The 23,644-nt window shown below is 43.7% G+C and overlaps 2 protein-coding genes across 6 annotated transcripts; one reads left to right on the top strand and one right to left on the bottom strand.

Moving 5' to 3' along the window:
* Positions 1-628: 628 nt before the first annotated feature.
* MRPS25 (mitochondrial ribosomal protein S25) lies at positions 629-13,421 on the top strand. 3 transcript variants are annotated; one of them, XM_074602452.1, is made up of 5 exons: positions 629-1,474; positions 1,569-1,675; positions 2,036-2,123; positions 2,364-2,601; positions 11,856-13,421. In XM_074602452.1, the coding sequence occupies exons 1-4, from the start codon at positions 1,341-1,343 to the stop codon at positions 2,554-2,556; spliced, it is 522 nt and encodes a 173-aa protein (XP_074458553.1). In that variant the 5' UTR covers positions 629-1,340; the 3' UTR covers positions 2,557-2,601; positions 11,856-13,421. The 3 variants fall into 3 exon arrangements, with proteins under 3 accessions (XP_074458553.1, XP_074458552.1, XP_074458551.1); XM_074602451.1 differs by lacking the exon at positions 11,856-13,421 and adding an exon at positions 2,696-3,680; XM_074602450.1 differs by lacking the exon at positions 11,856-13,421 and having other exon boundaries at positions 2,364-3,680.
* RBSN (rabenosyn, RAB effector) lies at positions 3,652-18,633 on the bottom strand. 3 transcript variants are annotated; one of them, XM_074602435.1, is made up of 12 exons: positions 18,517-18,633; positions 17,837-18,103; positions 15,009-15,152; positions 13,752-13,852; positions 13,051-13,096; positions 12,777-12,938; positions 11,790-12,031; positions 10,920-10,990; positions 9,222-9,308; positions 8,636-8,738; positions 8,141-8,215; positions 3,652-7,269 (listed from the first exon to the last, which is right to left on the bottom strand). In XM_074602435.1, exons 2-12 carry the CDS (start codon positions 17,997-17,999, stop codon positions 6,130-6,132), a joined length of 2,334 nt encoding a protein of 777 aa, XP_074458536.1. In that variant the 5' UTR covers positions 18,000-18,103; positions 18,517-18,633; the 3' UTR covers positions 3,652-6,129. The 3 variants fall into 3 exon arrangements, with proteins under 3 accessions (XP_074458536.1, XP_074458537.1, XP_074458538.1); XM_074602436.1 differs by lacking the exon at positions 18,517-18,633 and having other exon boundaries at positions 17,837-18,319; XM_074602437.1 differs by lacking the exons at positions 17,837-18,103; positions 18,517-18,633 and having other exon boundaries at positions 15,013-15,152.
* Positions 18,634-23,644: the final 5,011 nt, after the last annotated feature.

Raw genomic sequence — 23,644 nt, 5'->3', positions numbered from 1 at the left:
TGTTAGCATTTAAAAATAATAGCATGTTCTTTTTTTAATCTGAATTTTATATCTAATCAATGTCTTCAGTCATGAAGAGGAATTTGCATTGTTGTGTTTGTATATAGAGTATTGCAGTGCATGATTTAGCTTATGCATTTTATTAAATGCTGTTTAAATGTGGCATTATATTGTTGTGGCTTAATACTACTACCTAAATGAGGTTTATACCATTAAAGTGAATTACAAATACAAATGCATTCTTGAGATTTATTTTTAAGTTCAGTTACTTTCTTAAACATCAGATGTCTAAGCCAAATGCATAATTTACCCTCTTTTAGGGAGAAACAGTATTTTACCTTCACTACAGTTGATTATTGTAGGAGTGATTTAAGCGGGTCTATAAAAGCCATGAAACTCATTGACCCGCGGAAGCTACTTCTAGAATGAGGAGGACCTTTTCCCAAAGGTTTTAATTCATCAGCCTTCCCGTTTTCTCAATTTTTTGTGGAGAGAGTTAGCTATTAATAGACAACACTTTATGTTTACTTTTATCTGGTAGCTCTTTCCCGTTCCCCAGATTTTAAGTGAAGGGGATGCATTGGCTCTTGATTTAGTTCCCTTCACTCGCGTTTTATGAAGAGGCAATGAATGACCTTGGACTCTGTTCCGAACAGCAAACGCATCCTCCGTTTTATGTATGAGACGGCTGAGATGCACCACACGTATTTATATGAAAGACAGAGAGTGAACTTCATTTCTTGTCGCTGCTATTAGAAACTGTTCAACTTGGAGGAAACCAGGCTAATCAGAGTAGGTTTCAGTTGCCAAATCCAGGGGTGCAGAAGAAAACTGTGCATCGAGGGAAGGAGAAAAAAAAAAGTCCTTTTCGTGTAGAGGCCTGCGGTGAAGGGGGAGTTTTCGTTGCCCAAGCTGGAAAAGGCTGATCCTCTGACAACTGGAACCGTCTCCGCGGAGCGGAGCGTTCGGGTGGCTGTTCCGCCTGTGGAGCGTCCGGAGGCGCCCGACAGGCGCTCGCAGGGTGCCGCCGGCCGAGGGGAGCGGCAGCGTGCGCTGACACAAACAGAACCGGCCAAGTCGCCTCAGGAGAAGCCGCCGGGACCCGCGGAGGCGCCGCGGCCTCCGCCCTACGCGGCACCTTCGCCCCCGCGAGCCGGACCCGAGCAGCGGCCGCGGGGCTTCGCGGACCTGCCCGAGGCGTCCGGCGGAAGGAGACTCTCCTCACGGTCCGGCCCCGGCACCCGCGCGCCGCGGAGGGATCGGCGGGCGCGGGGCAGATGCCAGCGCGGGGCGGCGCTCGCCGCCATTTCCGGCCGGCGGGCCGAGGCTGAGCTGCCGCCATGCCGATGAAGGGCCGGTTCCCCATCAGGCGGACGCTGCAGTATCTCAGCCAGGGCGACATCATCTTCAAGAGCTCGGTGAAGGTGATGACGGTGAACTACAACACGGCGGGGGAGCTGAGCGAGGGGGCGAGGTGAGCGCGGGGGGCGGCGGGGCGCGGGGCGGGCCGCGCCTGCCGCGAGGCATCTCGGCTCGCGCCTGTGCGTTTCTCTTCTCCTCCTTTCCAGAAAGTTTGTGTTTTTCAACATCCCCCAGATCCAGTACAAGAACCCCTGGGTGCAGATCATGCTCTTCAGGAACATGACCCCCTCGCCCTTCCTCCGCTTCTACCTGGGTAGGTGCCGCCGGCAGCGGCCCCGAGCGGGGCTTCCTTGGACGGACGCGGCTGCCGCAGGAGTCGGGGCCGCCGCGGCTTCGGCGCCGGCAGCGCGGTTTGACCAGCGTGTCTGCCCTGAGGCGGCCTCGCCGGCGAGGGCTTATAGCCGGCAAGGGCTTATAGCCCGCGCTCCCCAGCGCTGCCAGCGGCCCCCGAGGTCTCCTACGCGAAGAAACGTTACGTTGTGCATTAACTGTAATAGAGAAGCAGATGTCTTAGTTTTGTACGTTCTGTTTGCATGCGTACATTTGCGTTTAAAACAGCACGGGGTAGGAAAGGGGTACTGTCTGATTTACTGTTACAAATCTTTCTTGACAGACAGTGGAGAACAAGTTTTAGTTGACGTGGAAGATAAAACCAACAAAGAAATAACTGAGCACGTTAAAAAAATCTTGGGGAAAAGCAAGTAAGTAACACTTAATAAGCTAACACACAGCCTAGCATACATCATAATACAATTCCTTGACACTTTCGTCAGGTAGACAGAAGGAAATACCGCTTTTTCCAGACAAAATTGTCATGAGCCTAAGTGAAGTCCACAAGCTAAGAACTGTAAATCCATCTTTCTGGTAAATTGGATCCAGAGAAGGGAGAAGAAGTGTTGCCATTCAGGCTTCTGATAGTAACAAACAGATCTCTTTTCTAGAGAAACACTCGAAAAAGAGGAAAAAGAAAGGAAAAAACTGTCACATCCAGCAACTTTTGGGCCTAAGAAGTATCATCTGCGAGAATGCATGTGTGAAATTGAAGGCCAAGTTCCCTGCCCTGCTTTTGTGCCACTGCCCAAAGAGATGAGGGGAAAATACAAAGCCGCTATGAAAAATGAAGCTTCCGCCTGACATCTCACATCATGCAGCTGTTTTTCCTCAGGGCCAGATCATCAGGTACTTCAGTGAGACACAAGAGTTCACAGCTCCTGGAAACAGGAACAAGCAGGTTCATATAATACAGAAAACTTTATCTCATAAATTATTCTAGCTGTAAGAAGACTTCAGTGAAAAAATAAAGAAAAGTTAAAAACACAGCTTTTTCTGGTGCCACTTTTACAAAGCTTGAAGGAAGAACAGAAGGAGGAAAACAGAATGATTAGAGCCCTATTTCCTGTTCATGCCTGCATGGGTAAGATTATGGCAAAAACAAGATTGTGATTGCTTTGAGATAGACTAGACTAAAAAGTTCAGTTATCTTAGAAGCAGCAGGGAATTACACAGTTTGTAGAAACTGGTATAAAAGTGTTCCTGCTGATTTCCATGTTGTACTAACTGAAGACAGCCAAACAATAATGTAACTATATGCTGAATTTTATTAATTTAGTTACCACTCAGCTAAAAGTCTCATTTATGATTGATCAAACTTTTGCAATTGATAGTGCAGCTCTGAGAAGCACTGATCAAGTGAAGAATATCAGCAGTAAAGGAGAACATGTAAACTGGTATTTGAAAAATTGTGCTTTACAATTATTTTCATTATCCTTCCAAAAAAGTGTAAAGCTACTCTTAAATGAAGACAATTTCCTAAACAGTCTTCCTTTAAAAAAAAACAAAAAACAAAAAACATCATACAAAGGAGAACTGTGTCTGGATTTATCAACTTCCAGTAAATTCCAGCCAGCAAGTCCATTATGCTTCAAAGCGCAGTGCTGCTGTATAACTCCTCTGACCTCAGACACTCCCTGCACATGGACAACAAAACCCTTCCAAATCATCATAGCTTCTGCCTTACCACACAATTACACTGCACCTGTAAAAGTACATGAACATTTGCTAGATTGTACTATATTGCTTGGAATTTGGTAACTGCACATACCTTTTAAAGTCAGGCGCTTATATGCAAATTACTGTAGAACTGTATTTCAGCATTTCTGAGCTAATGGTCGAGTACAGAATTTCACACCGATTCGAGTGTCCTGTAAAAATCGTCAAGGACAAAACACAGCACAAAATAAACATGTTGTTTTATTTCATCTCTGTTTACAAAGTTTCCATACAGAGTAGTGCATGCAAATTTAACAAAAGTCAATGCTAGTTACTGGGTTTTACGGTTAAGATATCTTCATTCCGTTGTGCCTCGTGAGCCTCGCAGCAGTCCAAATACCAACATAAGGTCTTCGCTTTGGAGATGCCTTTAGAATCAGATGTCTAGTCTATTACATTTAACACTGACAAAGATCATGAGGTATGCTAGTCTGTTATCTGCTTGTAAAAATACATTATTACATGTACAATAAGGATACTTTAATTATTAGTGCATTAGACTGAAAATACAAACAAGGCAGGATAGTTGCAACAAGGAAAAAACACTTTAAATGAGAAAGCTGAAGACACTGAAACATTTTTTTCCATGTTGATACCAAAAAAAGCTGTGGGTCACAGTGCAGAGAGCAATCCTCTTGACTAGGAAACAAGTCTGTCTTAAATAACTACCTTATACTACTACTGTTAAAACAAACTTCAGTTTAGCTATCTTTTTTTTTTCCTGCCTTTGTAAGGCTGGTGCCACAGTGCACATCATCTATTAGTTTATGACCTTTCAGAATCCTCCATTCTTTGTTTCACTTGGTGCAAAATAACACTCAGGGACTCCATCAACTCTAATAAAATGCCTCAGTGTAAAAACTTCATGGTCTTAAGACAACCTGTTTTGTGCACCTTTCAACTTCAGATTTAGGCTACAGTAGGAAGAACATCAGCTGTCCTTAGCTGGCTCCTCTAAGGTATTTTCATCAGTTACTACTGTTATGAAGTGACAATATAGGCAGTTTGGTTTTTCTAAACAACAGTTCCACAAGTCCCTACCCCCACTTATTTACAGCAGAATAAAACTAGAGTTTCTGCTTTTTAGGTAGCATAATTATTTGTGTCTCTAAAATATTATGCAATGCTTGCATTGCAGCTATGCTAATATATATATTATCAGAGTCATAGTTAAAAGACAGCCCATTCCACAAGAGTTCACACTTCTGAGTAAGCCCACTATTATTAGTGCTATACAGCGTGAACTGCCTGATTTTCCTCTATTTCACCTTTAAATAAATACACCCTTTAGATTAACTCCTCCCCGCCACCGTTCCAAAACGCTGATGCCTGATGATGGACCTCTGCCTTTCAAAGATAAAAACCAAAGCGGCTCAGGCTCCACCTTTCACAAAGATACAGGCTGACCTAACCCTGAAGTGATCCTACATTTCTGACAGCAGTCTGCAGAAAGCAGCCCAGCTCCAAGCCCTCCTGCATCCCACGTGCTGGCCATCACACAGTCATCCCCTGGACCACAAGGTGACTCCAATTTGGAGCTTCTTATTTAAGACAGACATACCTGATTCTCATAACTTCCAAGGGGAATCAAATATGAAAGAGAATTGCTATCTGGCACTATCACAGCCACAGACTTTGTCTTCCAGCTTTCACATAATTCCACTTCAGTGGCACTTCAGCTCTCCATTGTAAACAAGATTTTTGTTCCTTGAGTGCTACAAAAAGAGGGTTCCAGTCTCACAAATACAACAAACATGATCATTCTGTCACCCAGAGAATTTAAAGGAATGTATAGATTCCAGAAGATAATCAGGAATTGGAGGGCTCCCCTGTATATCATAGTTTGAAATGGTGCTAGCCTGATGCACCTTTCCCTGGAAGTGAGCAGATATTTGCTCCCATACAAGCAGGTCTCTCAAGCCAGCACGGAGCTCTCTATTACACTGTAGTTTGTGCTCAGAGCAAATGGGAAACTAAAAGTGATGAAAAGACAGCATCCAAACGTTACTTGGGAATTTTTATAAACACATTAAAAAAGTTACTCATATTAAGATCAGTTATAAAGTTTTTCTCAGTCTTAAAATCCCTTTTATGTATTAGCATTGCACAAAATTGATCTGCAAGTCTGAATATTCTGCACCTCGAAGAATGAGAATAGCCTTTTAACAGCACTTTATCCTAACCCCATTAGGCAATTAAACTAGCCTGAAACATCACCCTCTGTCATTATCCAAGGATGCAGTTTTAGAAAAGTTTTCATCTCTCCTTAGTCAATACCCCACTTGAAAGGCCAATACTACAACAGAAAGGAGGAAAGATGACAAGCCAACATTGCAACCATTGCCAAATCATAGTTCCCTATTAGCACTTAACCACTTTGACCAAAATAAGCACACAATAAGACCAGTTAGCATTAAAAGAGTGTTGTAACAAGTTATTTTAAAATGTCTTAGTATAAGCATTTGAGACCAGCAGCATACCTCAATAATTCTTTCTTCAAGACTGAGCAGTAGTGGAAAGGCCTAATTGAAAGTGCGTAAGAGTAAAGATTCCCCCAATTCCCTCTTGTGATCTGTACTCCTGTTTGTAAGTGTCTGCTCTACCTTCCCATATTTAACACCAGACTTAAAATAATTATTACACGGCCCTATTGCTGCTTCAGCAGTTGGATTTCTCCTTCTGCTTTGCTAATGTGCGTTTCAATTCCTTTAAGTTCTCTGTCAGTACCTCCACCTCATCCATTCGTCCATTATGTTTGGCATCAAATATGTAAGCCTTGATATTATCTATCTGTTGCAGAAGCAGCTCTTCCTCTATAGCCTCCTCTCCAGAGGCCTCATTGCCATCCTCCACTTCAAAAGGATTGGTAGAGGATCCCTCTTCAAATGGATTCCCAGAATTCCAACTGCCCCCAGGCTTTTGAAATGGATTTTCATCCTCTTCAAAAGGGTTTAAAGTACTGCCAGGTGCTCCATTAGTTTGTTCATCATCCTCCTCCTCATTTTCAAATGGATTATATTCCTTTTTATCCCTTTGCACAGCTGCATTAGAGAAGGAAACTACTGGAGAAGCTTCTTTGGCAAAGGGGTTACTAGGGTCTTCCTCTGACTGAGGGGTATCTGCTTCATCTTCAAAGGGGTTTAGACAGGCTGTCCGATCTTGCTCTTTGTCACACTGCGGGGCACTCTGGGGTTTGAGTGTGAAGATCAAGTGCTCTTTAGCCGGCAGCTGATCAACAGCAGGAGCTTCAAAACTTGGGTCCTCTTTGATTTCAGTAATACCCAGATTTAATGCATGTGCTGTCAAATTCTGATTCTCTTTTGCAACCTCATGCTGATGCTGCCTGACTTCTCTGAAGTCTAAGGAGCGTGTCCTTGAATGCTGAGACATGAGTTTGAGGTGTTCTCTTTCCCACTCTTTTTCACGAAGGACCTGAAGTTCTTCCCTCTGCATCTCTTCCTCTTCTGCCTGTTTTTTAGAAAGCTCAATAGCTTTCAGAGTTTGTTGTTGATCATATTCATCCTGCAGCTGCCTCAGGTTCTCTTGCAACATATGGACCTCATCTATCCTATTAGCTGCCTTTGCTTGCTTAATGAAGGATGTGATATTGTCAATCTGCTGAAGAAGTGGGTCTGCTATCTCACTCTCTCTCGATATGCTAGATGTAGGTAACCAGCCTTCAGATTTCCTGACTGTTCCTTTTTTCAGGTGAGTTGCATCACCATTAACTGTAGCTGCAGATCTGGAGATAAACTCTTTCTGCTTTTCCTCTTGTTTTCCATGTGTTTCAAGAGCCACCTAAAACAAAAAACACACAGCTTGAAAACTTCTGTTCTAAATATCCATAGGTATAAGAAGTTAGCTGATCGTAGACATTGCTGGCTGCCACTGAAAGGGATCAGCTGCATTTTTGGTTACTTTGCATAAAATGCTTATTTTCATATTACCACCTGAATACTTCCCTTCAGTTGTTTGCTGACAATATTGATCAAAATCTGATGACATCTGCCTCTACCAACTAGAGGGCAAGCAGGAGCAGTGACAGTGTTTTATATATAGAGGAAAAAAATGCCTAATGCAACTGTGCAAAGAGTGGTCTAGGTTTGGACAGTAACTGTATCGCATATGACTACAGCAGACATCTGTAATAGAACATCACTCTTAAAGGCCACTGATACCATTAGCTTTTGGAGTGCAACAATTCTGAGTTCTCAACTTCTACCTCAAGATAAAGCTGGTTTAGTTTACAGTTAATGATGTTCTCCCTCCTAACTTAAAAATCCCCCTCCCTTATTCTGTCTTTCTTCACCACGGAAAGAAATCTCCAAATTCTACTTGTGCAAATGAACTCCAGAACACAATCTGAACATCCACGTGAACTAACATACTTAGTTTAGGGCTTGCTCTGCATATGTGCCGCAGCAGAAACAGCATGTGCAACCAAGTCACTGCTGCTTTCTAGAAGTGTTCAGCTGCTCAATACACACCTGCTTACATTCTGGATAGAATACAACGATGATGTTACATGAATCCCTGAAAAAGGGTATGGAACGATTTGCGTAAGAAAATTAAAAACTGAACTCCAATGTTAAAGGCAACTGTTCAAACACACACAGCTGCTAGGCTTAAGCCCTTGAAGCCCCCGATACAAGATGTTAACCTGTCTTACCAAATGCAGTCTTCTCTTCTTCAGTTCTTCATACTGATCCTTGGTTGGCAGGGACATTAGGCCAAGCAGTTTTTCCTGGCAAAATTGAAGTATTTGCAGTGTTACTTGGAGGCATTCAGCCAATTTTCAAGTACTTGAAAAGAGAGATACAACCACCAGAACACCCTACAAGCAAATAAAAGGCACTTTTACGCTGCAGTTACTGCCGTATATCTGAGCGCATCTTTGCTGCCACAATACAGCTGGTGAGGCTCGCACCTCGGTGAGAGGCAGAGCTGAGATTCACGCGTTCTCTCAGGGCCCTAAACTCAGCACTCTGACTACACTACCTGTACTGAAGCTAGTTCATTTAAGGCTACCATAAGTCATTAGGGGAACTACAGAAAATGTATAGAACTAAACCTCCTGTCAAAGTAGTTTCAAACCACAGGGAAGCCAGGCAAAGAGAACACCACATAAAATTTACATTCAGCTTATAACATACGCTTCATTTACCTGAACAAAAAGCGTAGCTGAATATCTTATCATTCTCTGAAGTTGTAGTGTTTTAGGATGAGGTTGGGGATCTTCATGCAAGCCTAGACTCAAAATCTTCTTACTGAATCAAAGCAAATATACAGCCTCATCAGCTCAAAAACAAGGGCCAGCAAAAATACAACAGAAAGGGAGAGAGACAATATTGGATGAAAGTTTTATGATGTTCTTTCAGGTAAACCATTTTGGATATTACAAGTTATAACACTTTCCACTCCCACCCCACCCCCCTTTTTAAAAAAAAAAAAACAAAAACAAACCACCACCACAACAAAAAACTATGCCACTATTTGTTTCTTCTGTGCTTAGTTATTTCCACTGCAGATTTTAAGGTTGGAAAAGGAAGTAGAAACTGATGGTGCACAGGAACAGCATGTACCTTTTCACATGCTCTTTACAACTGGGCAGACTAACTGATTACCCATACGAATAAGGAGGCATACGCTACACAAACAGACACCAACAGTTGAGAAAGAACTACAGAGAAGTCATAACAGAGGGAGATACACACATGCTAGGGGGAGAAGGAAAGAGACAGATGTTTTACCTTAGGGCATCTATGAATTCATATACTTTTTGAATCTCCACCCTCAAGTCGTTAGCGTGTTCAAGATTGTAGGTTGTCTCCCCAGCACTAAGAAATAAACACTTCACTGTAAGTCATTCATCCAGCTAACAATACGTACACACTAGAGGTTATCCAACAGCTAACGCTATGGGGGTTGAATCACTTTATTTCAAGCTTATTGTGTTTAAAAACCCCTTTCTTTGTGACAAAAGTGGAAAGTGACATTTATCTTGTGAAGATAAACACTTCATAGAAGATAATTTTATTTATGACTGTATTGTTATTTACTATTACAGGATATTTGTATCTTAACACAAGGATACCACTCTACCAGTACTATCTAAAGTATACACAAACTTAGCAAATGCATCTATTTTTTGAGTGTTTTTCCAGGCAATTGGGTGTGGAAAAAACAGTGACTGACTGAATAAGTAACTCTACCATTAAAGTAAAATAGTTATCTCTGCTAACATTTCTCAGAAAGTAAAAGCCTACAACCCTGCATGGGTATAATATTTAAGATGCTAGTGACCTATGGTCGCTTTCCTAGAGTCTCACATTTACTGATGAAACGAAGTAAGATTTAATGGGGAAGACTTCACCAGTTTTTTTGCTTCCCTCTCCTTTTACATCACAAATACAAAAGGTAAGGATCACTCTCGAAAAAGCAACTTCACTGTCCATATGATTCCAGTTTCTGGGACTCACTACTAGTCAGAAATGTTTAATTACATCACTAAGACATCTGTTCTCCGACATGTGCTTCCATTATCCAGGGCATTCATATTTTTACTTTTCTCCAGTTGTCAAGCCACATAACCAGCTCTCATGAAGTCACGACCAAAAGCAGTAACAGCTTGTTTTTCACCTTCTGTATTTCTTTCTTCCTTTTGGGAGGTGTGTTTTTACAGAAACAGTTTTGTTACTAAGAATGACAGCCTCATTTTTCTACAGCCATCAGATCTGAAGGACAGGTACAGAAATATCTGTTAACTTTAACTGTCCAAATGGACGTGCTTCATAGTCTAAGACCAATGTGTGCACTTCTCCACTATACAAGCCAGAAGTATAACCTGGCAACCTGTTGCAGATACAGCTGGAGAGATTTAAGTTACCCCAGTGACAGAATATTACCGGAAGAAGTTATGCATACAAGCGTGATAGGTGGATGCTGCTTATCCACCGCAGCGCAGCACAGGGCAGGCCAGCCAGGTTTAGACCAACTCTCAGGTAGAGGCAGTTTGCTTTACACAAGAGCAGATGAGAAGCATTCAAGCAATCCTTTGCTGCTGGCACTACTTGGAAGCCGTATCATCCAGCCGAGGGCAGCAATATCCTACTTCAACTGTTTCAAAGAGGCTCATTTAAACAAAAATTGTCGCCTTGTGCTTCATTTTTGCAAAGATGATGTGTCAAAGTACGACAGCGGCACCTCACTGGGAAGTGGCTTTTAAAAAAAATAAATCAGACTTCTCTGCATGCAATGTTACCATTAATAATTAGTTCAGTACTACTTTGTCTGAGGAACATCCACAAGACAACAGATAACCTAACGCTGCTTTTTCTTGTAATTTATACACTCTTGCAGTCTTAGCACGCCATTTCCTTACTCCTTCCCACACTTCTGGGGAGGAAAAATACATATATTCAAGAATAAAATCAGTGAATGGGGCTTACTTTAGCGATTCTGCCATCTTTATGTATTCTGGCGCCTTCTGGTCAACCTTCTCCATGCAGAGGCGGAGTTTCTTGTTTAAAACAAAATGTATAAAAAAAGAACTTATATTACAACACTAATCCAAGAACATGCTGAGATAAACCTTTTGTGCTGCCTGTGTGCACCCGAAGTTAACCATGAAAAAAGCCATTCAACTATTCAGGATGACAAGACTCTCCAGTTATCTTCAGAATACAGATGGCATGGCCAGAAACAGAGAAAGACTCCCTGTACCCCTGCAAGGTGAATTCTGAATTCAGAAGCTGTTTTAATAGATGACTTGGACAACTTCTAGCCTTAAATCTCTTCACAAAGAGCACCAACAGAAACTCCCATTAATACTAACCTGGGGGGGGACAGGACTCTACTGAAGACACCTGCTGATTGTCAGTACCTGCTTTCAAAGCATATTTGAACACAATGTTCCAGCCATACGCTGCTGACAACATCGAGTCCTATAGTTCTGGCGCAGCCCATCAAAAAAGTGCACAGCATATCATCGGTTTAAACAAGAACTGTTCTGAGGAATCCCAACTGACAGCTCACAGTTTTAAGAGAGGCATCTCAGAACTATTAATTCCAGATGATGAGAATGACGATGTATCTTAAAATGATGTTTGAAGTTACCATGGGATATAAATACTATAGGGCAACTGGCTCCATCGTTTCAGATATATCTTTGTTACGTGGCATAAACACCCAATAGAGTCTATTCTAACACAAGTATGTATTAAGTCATAAAGTAAGAGCTTGGACATGAGCAACCAGAAGGCAAGTAGTGACAACTGCAGTTACATACAGAGGATGAAAGCAGCAAAGAGTTAATTTACCTCATAGAGTTTCACAATTTCCGGTGTGTATTCTTTCTCATCAATCTGTTGTTCTCTCTTCAACAGGGTATCTTTGCAGTGCCGACAGCATCGGATTCGGTCATCGTCCTTCTCATCCAGAACTGAGCTCACACTGCTTATGCTGCTGATGCTGCCACGGCGGGAGCCATGGACGCTATTAGGTGAGGAGTTTGGGCTAGTATGAGAACCCAAGGCCTCTTTGCTGGCACTAGTGAGTTTGCCTAAAAATTACACACAGGTAATTTTACAGTGACTGGAGAAGCCAACAGATTTTACCAACAGAAATGAATTCACTTTAAAGAGAAACTACATTCGGATCATGTTAGAAAACCAAGCTGAAACAGTCTGCTGAAAGACATGCCAGGAACCCACGACAACCAAGACTGCAAGTCAGAATTTGGGTCTTCTCTGTAAATCCTGCTCCATTCTAAAAGCAGCTAGAGAGCAGACTGCTGAGAACCACCTACTTTGCTTATGCCTAGAAGCATTCTCATGTTGGAGCTTGTTACAGAATAGCCTGTGGAAGAAGAGGTATGTTAATGACGTCCATGTTTTGCGCTCAAACATTCCAAAAAAGCCCAGTTAATGTCATTTATTTCCACATAAAATACAGTCTCCTCTCTAATGCAGTGCATTAGATGAGGAAATTAAAGCTCAAAGGGTTTCTTAAGGGCTTGTGGATGAATTTCCTTAATGTCAGCTTTTGGACAACCATGGGCAAGACTGGAAATACCCACAATAGTTCCAAATCTGAAGAAGGAACGGAGACAAAGAATGGAGAAATCATTCTTGTTCTGTTTCGCACACAAGTGTCAGCATGAAACCGAATGACATGTTAAGGACCAAGTTTTCCGCACAGGCAGAATATTACCAGCAGCTTTTTGTCTAATGGCAGAAAGCCAGGATGCAGTTAGCACCCTGAGTGAGCTAAGGAAAGGAGGAATTAACACCACACACTGCACTTACTTGCCAAAGGAAGACTGACAAGTTCCATGCACTTCTTGCACATAATAGACCCACAGAGGCGGCAGTGGTGACGTCGGTTTCGAATGCTGAACTTACTGCCACAGTCTGGGCAGAACGGAACATCCTGATCGCTGACCCAAGGCACAACAGACTTCTCTATAGCTGTGATTGGGCAAGAGGGGAGGGAATACACACTATGTAGGATATTCATTCAATTAATTTCTCAGCTGATTAAACTATAGGAGCAAATAGTCTGAGGTAAGTTCATACCAACCTCTTATTTTAGCTGACTCAGTGTTTGCTCTGTCAAACGATGTAAGCTAGTAGAAGATAAACAACACATTCAAGACAATTGATCTTTGCAAGAAAAAAAAAAACCCAACGTAACCCAGCCCAACAAGAAAAGGAAACCTGGCATTTTTAAGAGATAGGAGTCTCGGCCTGTTTTACACCAGATTTCTGCTACTTTCCTATTTATTTCTAATGCCATATTCACGCAAGTAGTGCTGAACAATGACTGCCAAACCTGTGCAAATCAGAGCATTCTGGACATAATCCTTACAGCATCCAACATTACTGCATCTGAGCCAAAATGTAAGTATATTATTGGTAGGTTTTGAAGAATGAGAAGCTGGAAGAATCATGAAAAAAAAAAAACATTAGGGAGAAATTTAGTAAAGTAAAAGTTGGAGAAAATATACACAAAACCAGATGGTTCTTGAAGCACGTGGAAGTAGCATCTTCAGCTTGAACAAAGTGCATAGAAACAGAAATCATATCTACAGTACAGGGTCAGACCAAGCACAGTACGCAAGGATCAAAAAGGAAAACAGTAGCGTGTGAAGAGTTGTACTTTAGTATCCTTTATAAAGTGCACCGCTAGATAAATGGGCACACTTCATACTAAAATAAGATTATTTTTTTTAATCTAGGAAACATTCAGAAGGCTAGAATATTAAAAAGCAGCAAATTTACCTTTTCTAACCTGATTATTAACTTATTGACTTCAACTACATAGTGATCAATCCTGGCTGCTCGGTGTTTCTTGAAATCAGAAAGATGGCTTCTCATAGCACCTGGAGAGAGAGCAGAAAGTTTTCATAGTCACCCACGTGTTCTGTATGGATTTAAATGCCTCTTGAAAGAAAGATGTCACTTCTCACTGTTTATTTCTCATGTTCAAATCAAATTTTAAAGACACATTAGAATCCTACATTTTCACTGTGCTGTTCTAAATAGAATATGCAGGTTTAAGCCTAATCTCCAGGCTAACAACAAACAGTGTTTTATTTCTACTACAGAAAACAACAGGCTCTATGTTAAAGAGAACACCTGCAACAATTATTTTTTTCCCCTCTCCATCCCTCAGGTACATTTGGGAAGCTATTATCAACTAGTAGTACTCTCAAAACTGACTCCCTTTAGTTTCCTGGCTACGTGTTGAACAAAGGGAAGAGGCAGGTCCAATGGTCACTGGAGGTCTATGCAACAGCGATTTCTCTGTCAGACTTCTGATCATCCTCCCACCTTTAGCAGCCAGAATCAAATCCTTGATGACAGTTCAGATTTACAGAAAACTGATCGCCAAGTATACAAAAGAACGTTATAGCATCTATTTAAGAAACATACAATTTGTACTCGACAACGCTGCTTTCCAGTTTAAGTTTTGAATCCTTTTCCGAGTAAGATGAGCCAGGTATTAAAAAATCAAAGTTACAGACAAAATAAGAAAGCCTAACCTTTCTTCTGACTGGTAGAACATAAAATCAGTTGTTGCTTTTGGATATTATCTATTTAAGTGTAAGAATCTCACTTCCTCATGTTAATGAAATAACCAAAAAACCTCCAAAGTTGAATTCATAGGAATGAAAGGGCCCCTTCTGGGTAACCGAATTCAGCCACTGCTTTGGAGACATCATACAGTCCCTTTCACAAACCCACCAAATTCCCTCCTAAAATCTGTCAGATTCATCTTCTCCACTCTGGTCAGAAAACAGTTCTCACTTCTCTAATGTTCTGAAACCTTCTCCTAGTTCAGTGCCTAAATTTATTCTTAGCTAATATTTATCCTATGACTGCTGCCGAAATGTATATGCAAACCATAACCCCATCTTACAGTGAATCAAATGCAATACAGACACAATTCCACACTTCAGTAATACTGTAGCACTTTCCCAATTAATATTAAAAGAAAAGTTATCCCCACTGTGTATCGCTTTCCAGCTCTCCTACCTACTTCCTGGGGCTCCCACATGTACGGATCTACTCCGCCATAGCTGAAAGACTCGTATCGTTCCTGAGATCCAGAGTCTGCTCTGTCATCTCCTTCTCGTTTCAGGAATTTCTTCTTTGCTCTTTTGGCCTTCTGGACAAGATCTGAAAAAGATAACCCCAAGTTATCAAACGTGGCAGGTAGTCACCGAATATTTGTCACATGAAACCAGTATGGAGTATTCCTCATCTTTTAGCACAAGTCTTTTTCCTTTATGACAAGTTTATGCTCAACGTGTTCCATTTAGAACCTGAACACGGTTCAGAGAATCACAGATGACATGAAATCTCTTTGTAAAGCAGTACTAAGGTGCTAATGACAAAACAGTAGTTTGAGACACTCCATTCAGAGACTTCACTGTAAGACAGTTCAGTAAGCTATCCTGAACTATGGGACCCATTTCACAGCATTCTGGGACATCATACAGATAATATCTTAATTCCCAATGATTTTCTTTGGATTCAATGATGCTCAACACTTTCTTTGTCTTGTTGCACAAACTACAAACTAAGAATTTTGGTATGCTTGTACACTTAAATAATTTCAAAACTACTAAACAGCCCACTGCATTCTCTCATAGGAATGCCAGTGAGAGAAGGGCAGTCTCCCACGCTGGGGAAAAAAAAAAAAAAAAAAAAAAAAAAGAGAGAGACCAGGAACTTGAAACTTCAGAGCTTTTATTGTCCTTGCAGCTATGTTCCTCTCCGGATGCTAGCAGAAGTTGAGAGTACTACTTTTCTTGCCAAACACATTCCTTGAACTAGATCTTTTATACATCAAGCTTTCCAAAAAGCTGCTAACTCATGGTTCCCAGCATGTCCTTTCACATTTCTAGTTTTCCTATTTAGTGTCCAAAACACTGGAATTTCCACCTTGATCTTACCGGAGTGTTACCGAGCTGCAGCCGTTAGGGCTATGCCAGCAGACCCCTCTTGCAGACATCACAGTTCCTAGCAGGTTTTCAGCTGCTGAAGCTGTGCTACCTCCCAAAATGACACTCAGTGATATAAAACATAATTCTCAACAAAACTGTGGCAGGTCAGCAAGGGCTTTGCTAGCATTGAAACATCATCTAAGAAATAGGATTTCTCCTCCCCATACCTACTCTCAAGCCAGCACAGCAAACGCCAGCTAGATGCTGCAGTTTCTTAAATGAGGTTTATACTATCTAAATATAAAATACAATTGCACTCGGGACTTTGAAAGTCTGACATACTCAGAAAGAAGCAGGGATGTCTCATGGCTTTGTCACAGACACAAAAGCTTTTCAAGCAAACCTCATAACTTTGGTTGCCATGAAGTCAAACTTAACCACCTCAGTATGACTCAACAGAAGCGATAAGATGATTTGTAAGCATTTCTGCAAGTCCACAATTAGGACAGCTGGAGTTCAGCACACAGTCGTGCAACCACTCGTGATGCACAGTTTGAACACTAGTCCCTAAAACAGGTAATTTAAATGAGTGATTCTGCTGGTCTTCCTTCATCTCAAAGGGACTTCACTGGATAGACCTTGACATGAGTAACCAGGAGAGAAAATAATCAGACAAACCCAGCGTCCTTTATGGAAGAACACATATGAAAGAGCCTGAGAAGTCACAGTACACTGTTTTAGATTAAAAGAACACTAAAGAGAGAACAAAATCAAAACGTAGGTGTTTTGTATTAAACAAAAGAAGCGTTTGGGAAATTTTACCAAGCCTAAGTTGTTGGTTTTTTTCATCTTATCACAATGAAAACCATATTGTTGTTCTGGTTTAAACACTCCATGGAAGCACCTGAGATTCAGCTACTGCAGCAGTGTACCCTTGCCGAGAACATGACCGCGGCACTGCCTCTCTACCTGTGCTGCCCGAGAAGGGCTCACGCTGAACGCCAAGGAGGGGCCAGACTAAGAGAAAGCAACTCAAGATTCATGAAATAGTGAACTGTGCTACCCTTAAAACAGACTTGTTAAAAACATAAACTTTTCACTGGGAAGGGAGACTTCTGAAATAACAGTAATCAGTCTTGGGGGAGTGGTGGGGGGCATGGAGGATGTAAAAATTCAAGACTGCCAGGTCACTACGTCTAATATAACAAAACAAAGCCTGAAAGATTTTTACAGGGACACACAGAATTATCACCAGTTTTTGCGTGGTTTTCTCTCAATGTAAAATGACACTGTGCATGCAAGGAGGAGTAAAAAAAGGGAAATATTTTAGTTAAATAGAATCCAAAGGGATTTTTCAAACACCAGTAAAAGCTGGTAACCCATAGCAGAACCCTGGGACACTCCCAGCATCCACTGCCAGCTCCACGACCCACATTCTTTTCCCACCAACACCCTTCCTTAACTTTACGCTTTAATTGCGACTACAGCTTTATCTACTGTCAAAGCAAGGGATTAATGAACTGGTACCTGTCAAGTACCAGAGATTCCCCATATCCTGTAAGATCATCAAGTAATGCTTGGGAATTCATCTGGGTTACAGCATAAATCGGAGATTTCACATAAAAACAAACAAACACAAACTCACAAAGCCAATAATAAAAGTCATGCATAAAATCAGTCATTTGAAGAGTGACACCTTTTAAGTGCCTGCTTTCAACACGTAAATTCTAAAGCATCGGGAATAATGTAAAAAAAAAAAAAAATATCAAGCCTTGGCCTAAGGTAGCCGGTAACGGATCCCGACACCTCCCTCGTCGCTCACTGCAATTAACCCCCGGTACCCTCGGCCGCCCCGGGCCCGCGGCACCGGCCGCTTTTACCACCAAACCGCGCGAACCGGCGGCCGCCTCTTACTTCGGAGCTGCGCCCGGACGTCCCTGTCCTCGCCCGAGTGCTCCTCCTCGTAGTGCGCCTGCAGCTGGTGGAGCGCCTGCAGGTCCTTCAGGCAGAGGGGGCACAGGAACCCCTCCCGCACCTCCCCCGGGTCCCCGAAGGGCGGCGGGCACCCGGCGGCCATGGCGGGCGGGCAGCGCTGGCCGCCCTCAGCGGCGCGGCCCCGCGGGGACCGGGCGGGCGGAGGCGGACGGAGGGGGCGGCAGCGGCATCGTCCGCGGCGGCGTCCTAAAAGAGAGGGGAGCGGCGGCGTGGGGCGGGCGGCGTGGCCGGGCCTCCCCACGGCCCGGCGGGCGCCCAGGCCCGGCCGGGGGCCGCCTCCCACCCCTGCGCATGGGGCGGCCGCGGGGCCAGCGGCGCCCGGGGAAGTGGGTGGGGTGGGGTGGGCCGGGCCTCTTCGCGCCCCCGCTGCGGGGAGACGGCGCACGGGGAACACCGGGGGGCTGGGGGGGAGGTGGGGGGGGGCGGGGAGCCGCCTGCGCAGGCGCAGGGAGGTAGCGCGCGCCGGGCCCGTTGCCCCCCGCTCGGCCGGGACGAGAGGCACGCGCAGGGGAAGGTGTGGGGCTTAGCGCTCGTGCCCGCGGCCGGGGGGGGGTAGAGGGGAGGGTGTCACCGGCCCCGTGGCGGCGACCGAGCCTCACCTCAGCGCCAGGGCGGGCGGCACGCGCAACCGCTCGGGGTGCCGGAAGCGGCGGAAGGTGGGGCGAGCGCCGAGATATCGATGGGCGGGAAGGGTGGGGTCAGGGAGGGCCCATCCGGGAGCGGAGGGAGAGGCGAGGCCCCGCTAAGGCGTGTGCTGCTAAGCGCAGAGCTATCGATGGCGGGCGGGGCGGGCGGGGCGGCCCGGGCCCGCCCTGAGGGAGGCGCTGTGGCCGCGACCCTGTGTGTGGCCGCACGGGAAGAGCCCTCGTCCCGGGGCCCGCCGGCGCGTCCCGGGGCCCGCAGGTGTGTAGGAGAGGGGCAGGCGTGAGGCGGTGGTGACAGAATCCCCTCAGGAGCCTCAGGCAGGGCGGAGGAAGGTGGGGCTGGCGCCCGCTTTGGCCTCTCGCTGCTGCGGGCCGTCCACCACAACGCTTTGCTGCCCGGCCCCTCCTGGGCCCGTGCTTGGTGTCCCGTAGCCACTGGGGACGGGCCCGGTGCTGCGAAGAACAGCAGGCCCGATGGCCCCTTCTCAGCCCACCAAGGCGTTCAAAGGACGTGTCCTCAAACCAGAAGCCATTGCACTGGATGCCGTACAATTCACTGAGCCCCAAAGAGAATCCAGGAATCCCACTAGAATCCCACTACTTCTTGTCCGTGCTGCCTGACAAATAATAGGTCAATGGCAAAAGCTTCTCAACACCCCCTTTCTGATGCTAGTTTTGGTTTAGTCTTAACTGGCAGAAATCTGTGCTGTACCACGTTCCCTAGCACGTGGAGGAAATAATGGGAGTGTGTAGCCACATTTCTGCTTCATCTGTTAGAATTACAGCCTTTCCGAGAGAGATTTTCTTACATGACAATGCTATTTACTCTTGAGTCCTATCCATGAAAGGTGGATTTTCACTGTTAATGTCCTGCAGTTTTATCTTTGAAGTTAAGTCCTTCAAAACATCTTCAACAGGGGTTAAGGGGTTGTGCGTGTATGTGCTTTCTAAGGCATTGATTATAACTAGATGCCCAGCTCCTAGGGGCTTCAAATCCTAGCTAAAGGATATCAGATGGTCCCAGATGGGATAAGGGATTCATCCACAATTGGTTTTAGTAGCTGTTCTAAATTTTGGTGTTGTTACTGCAATCTGGTCTTTGAGGGCTGCCTTTTAGATGACCGCTCTCAGCACCTTGTCACATCACCAGTGAATTTAACCTGTTTTGTATTTACAGTTCCACCATTCAGCAAAAGTATAATGGGAAATCAAAGTCTTAAAACCGGACTGATTTAACCATAGAAGTAAATGAATGTTATAAATGGCCAAACTCTCTGATTTGTTACATGTACAGTTTCCTGTTAAGAACCATAACACTCTGGTTTTCAAAACCATGCAGTCTTGATTCAGTTCTGAATAGAGAAATGAGCAGCTGTGGAAATAATGTAGAACCCCAGTTACAGTCACCTTCCTATTCAGCATGCAAAACACAGAGCCAATTTCTCTTTGATATTAAAAACTGGTAAGAGATGTTATTGTGCTGTAAAAGCTGCCCTGGTCAGATACTCTCCCCACCGTGCACTCAGGTAAATTATAAGCTGTTAAATTTTAGAAGGTATGATTGATTATAACTTTTTTATTATTATTATTTAATAAGTTAAGGGGTTGTATTAATCCCCAAGGTCTTAAGAACATGAAAATATTTTCAAGTGTTATCAGTTTCATTTTAAAACTTGAAAAGTCTTCAGCCTATAGGTACTAGAAATGAAACTAGCAGTGTACATACAGAAGAAAGGTACTTAGAGGATGAAAAGGGAAAAATAGAAGTAACCATCTTATTTTTCATACTGTTTTTGTTATATAAAAAGTATATTTCTGTCCTCTTCCAGACTTAGCTGGAAGGGTTTAACCACACATGGAACAGGCCTGCCAATATTTCCTCAATATACTCAGTCCTGAGCTGGCAAAGCCTTCTAGCGTGCACATCTCATCAAAGCTCCTGGGTTTTCTGATTGCATAGGCCTATATTTGGAATTGGGGCTTCAATTAATAAACATTTCTCATTACTGTCTTCTTTTACTTTCTTTTTTTTTTCCCTGATGCCTATTTTTTGATTTCTCTTACTGTGTTCGCATCCTAAGAAGCCCCTTTTCCTACGGACGTATGTGAGTTTTGAATCCGTGCAGGGTTAGTCTCCTGTGATCCTTCTCAATAGGCAACAGTTATCTGCATCAGTTTCAGGTCCAAGACATTAAGCCACCTCTGAACAGGGAAGACCTTAGAACAGGCCTTATGGAATAGAAGTTATTCTACGTTAGTTCCTGTATAGAGTCTTACTCTTCCTGTGAGCATCACACTCAAGCGCCCACATCACAGAAAGAAACAGAGAGGGAAAAAATCTGGGATAGCTACAGCACTTTGAATTTCTGCTTTCTTGGATTCGTATTAATTCTAGAATGTGTTCCTTATCTTGTCAAATCCTGAGATTAAAAACTATTGAATGCAAGAATTACAATATTTGCTTGTTTCTCTGGTAGATTTTTGGGCATTCAGTTATGCCTGAGTAGTAGGCGTGTCTGCTTAGTGCTGGAACTGAAATTATTACCTCTTCGATAATGCCAGCAGAGTCATTTCATGCCATTCTTCGGGGCAGGCACACATTTTCTTCAAGCAAAGTCTTAAGGATGTGGATTATGCTCACTATTTTGAAGTTGTCTTTAATTCTGTTAGTATGCGAGTTGTCTTTTATAATTCTGAAAGAAAGGAAGGCACTGCAGGCAAGCTTTAAGGGATCAGTTCGTAAATCCTGTCATATTTCCCTTAGATTCACCAGCTGTGAGTTTGGCCCTCAGCATCCATTTTTCCCATTTGTTATGTCTTACAGTGCTCACTTATGCAGAAGTATCTGGTATTAAACCCCTGTATCTGTTGCGTCCTTCAGACCAAAAGCTAAGAATTGTACTAGCTTGTCCATAAGGCAACATTTCTTTGCAAAACAGACTGGAAAGTCCAGGGTTTAATTGATTCCCATCCCTGATGAGACACCTGTGTGCTAATCTGAGGACTTTGATGGAGTAGGAGGAAGCGGGCGGTTGGGCATGTGAAGGGGGGGTTTGCAGTGTAATAGTGGAGGGGGACAAACCTGGAACAATACAGAGTACTGGTTTTGTCCCTTGCATTCCTGACCCTGGGGGAAGAGAGTAGGAACCAGCCTGAGGCTCAGTGCCCTTCAGGATTGACCCACTGTACTGTCATCCTTCTTCCCCTGGATTTGCTGGAGCTGGGCTCTTTCCTGGCACTGAGCCATGCTCCTGCCTTGGGGAAGCTCACGTGGAACCCACTACCTCTCCCTTTGTTGTTACCTTGCTCCTTTTGTCCAGACCTCTGTCTGGTGAGGCCAGTGATTTATAACTCCCTGAGCCAGTGAAAGAGTGTGCTGGCTCTACAGGTGTTTCCAGAACAGCCGCAGGGTCTGTGCTTGGATGGGGGAGTGGTGAGTGTGAGAAGGGTGATGGTGGCAATGAGTGAAAAAGAAAAGGCAAGAGTAGATGCAGGGCTTGTAGCGGGGTGTCTGTAGGCATTTCAGTTTTCTTGTTCCTGTTTCGTGCGTGTTTTGCTGATTTAGTGGGTGTAGGGAAGGGGCAAGAAAAGGGGTAGGTGGGGAAGAGAAGTTGTGGCTGTCACTAGATGGCCCACCAAGCACGTCTGAGAGCAACTGGAGACCTGCTGGGGGCCTTTGCAGTGGGTTTCGCAGGTCCTGGCGCTGCTTTGCCGTTTGTTTTAGGGATTTCTCTCATGCAGCGGGGAGGATAGTCCTGCCGGTTGAGCTGTGAGGCCCCGGTGACCTGGGCAGCTCGGTCCTCTCCTGTCCTTCAGTAGTAGTAAGAATCAGGTGTAAGGAAAAGTGAGACTGCACTGAGCAGCAAGGTCTTTTCTTAAACCTGCTGTTCTCTGCAGCTTCCGGAACTGCTCATTTTCCAAAGGAAAGTCTTAAAGGCTTATTAAAATGTGTGTGAATACAACAATTGAAGTCTAATAGCGTACTGTGGGGGCACAAGCAATGCAGTGAGAAGGGGTGCCTGCAGCCAGCTGTGACGAGGCTGGTAACATGCTGGGATGTGCACTAGAAGGCAGACATTTCAAACACTGAATCTTTAGTTAGTTAATTGTGCTCTTTTTCACGTTCTACATTTGACCACCGACTATGAGAATGTATCTCACCAAAGAAATCTTTTTGAATTACTGATAAAACACCATGTGGTGTCAATCACTCTTGAAAAGAGAAATTTCATTCAATATTTTGAAAGAAAAATGCCATTTGTTTGTATGTTTCTGAATATAAACAGTCTTTAGCACTTCCTGAGGAACCCATTCCGCATGAAGCCTGTTTTATATGATTTGGATCTTTATGAGAGCATTAGACTCTTACAGGGACTCCCTCCAAGAGAATTATAGAAGCAATAATACAAAGTTAGCGTGCCAGACGTGGTGATGTGTTGAATGGTGTCTGTTCACTCCCAAAGGGAAATTTGGGCTTCTGTGTCCCTGAGGGCCCCATGTCCCTTTACAAAGGTGGAGCATAGTCTAGGTTTGTGCTGGTGTAAATGAGAACAGACTTTGGCTGCTTGTCACTTAGTCCAGCTCATCACACTTTCTGATACAAGAGGGTGTTCACAAAATGAAAAAAATCCAGGTCAGTCCAAAGCAATACAGTTTACGTTTCTTCAAAAATTAATTTGTCTTCACCCAGTTAGTTGCAATAGGAAGACAGGTATTTGCAGACAAGTTAAACTACTGAAATGCTACAGATGCTGTTGGGGACTGAATTTGAATCAGTAATGTCTTACCGACATAAATCAGTGGAAAAGAGCAACAGCACAGGAAGGGAATGTGTTCCAAGCACTTGCTTGAAAAGCAAAGTCAGGCATGTACTGCCCCGTTCTGCCACCGGAATAGAAAAGCTCAGCCTGCTTTTATGTGACTCCTGCTCTGCCGCACTCAAAGTCGTCTGCAAAATCTGAGTAAATAAGTTGTAAAATATGTTTGCGAGCTGTTGTAATAACTCGTAACAGTGAATTTTAGGGCCTGGTCTGTTACTTAGTTGGTCATTTCTACTAATGTCCAAGAGGAGAGACTTCAGGGG

The sequence above is a fragment of the Larus michahellis genome, chromosome 10, assembly GCF_964199755.1.
Source record: "Larus michahellis chromosome 10, bLarMic1.1, whole genome shotgun sequence".
Classification (NCBI taxonomy): Eukaryota; Metazoa; Chordata; class Aves; order Charadriiformes; family Laridae; genus Larus; species Larus michahellis.
The sequence above is the reverse complement of the archived record's forward strand: the minus strand, read 5'-3'. Positions and strand labels throughout refer to the sequence as shown.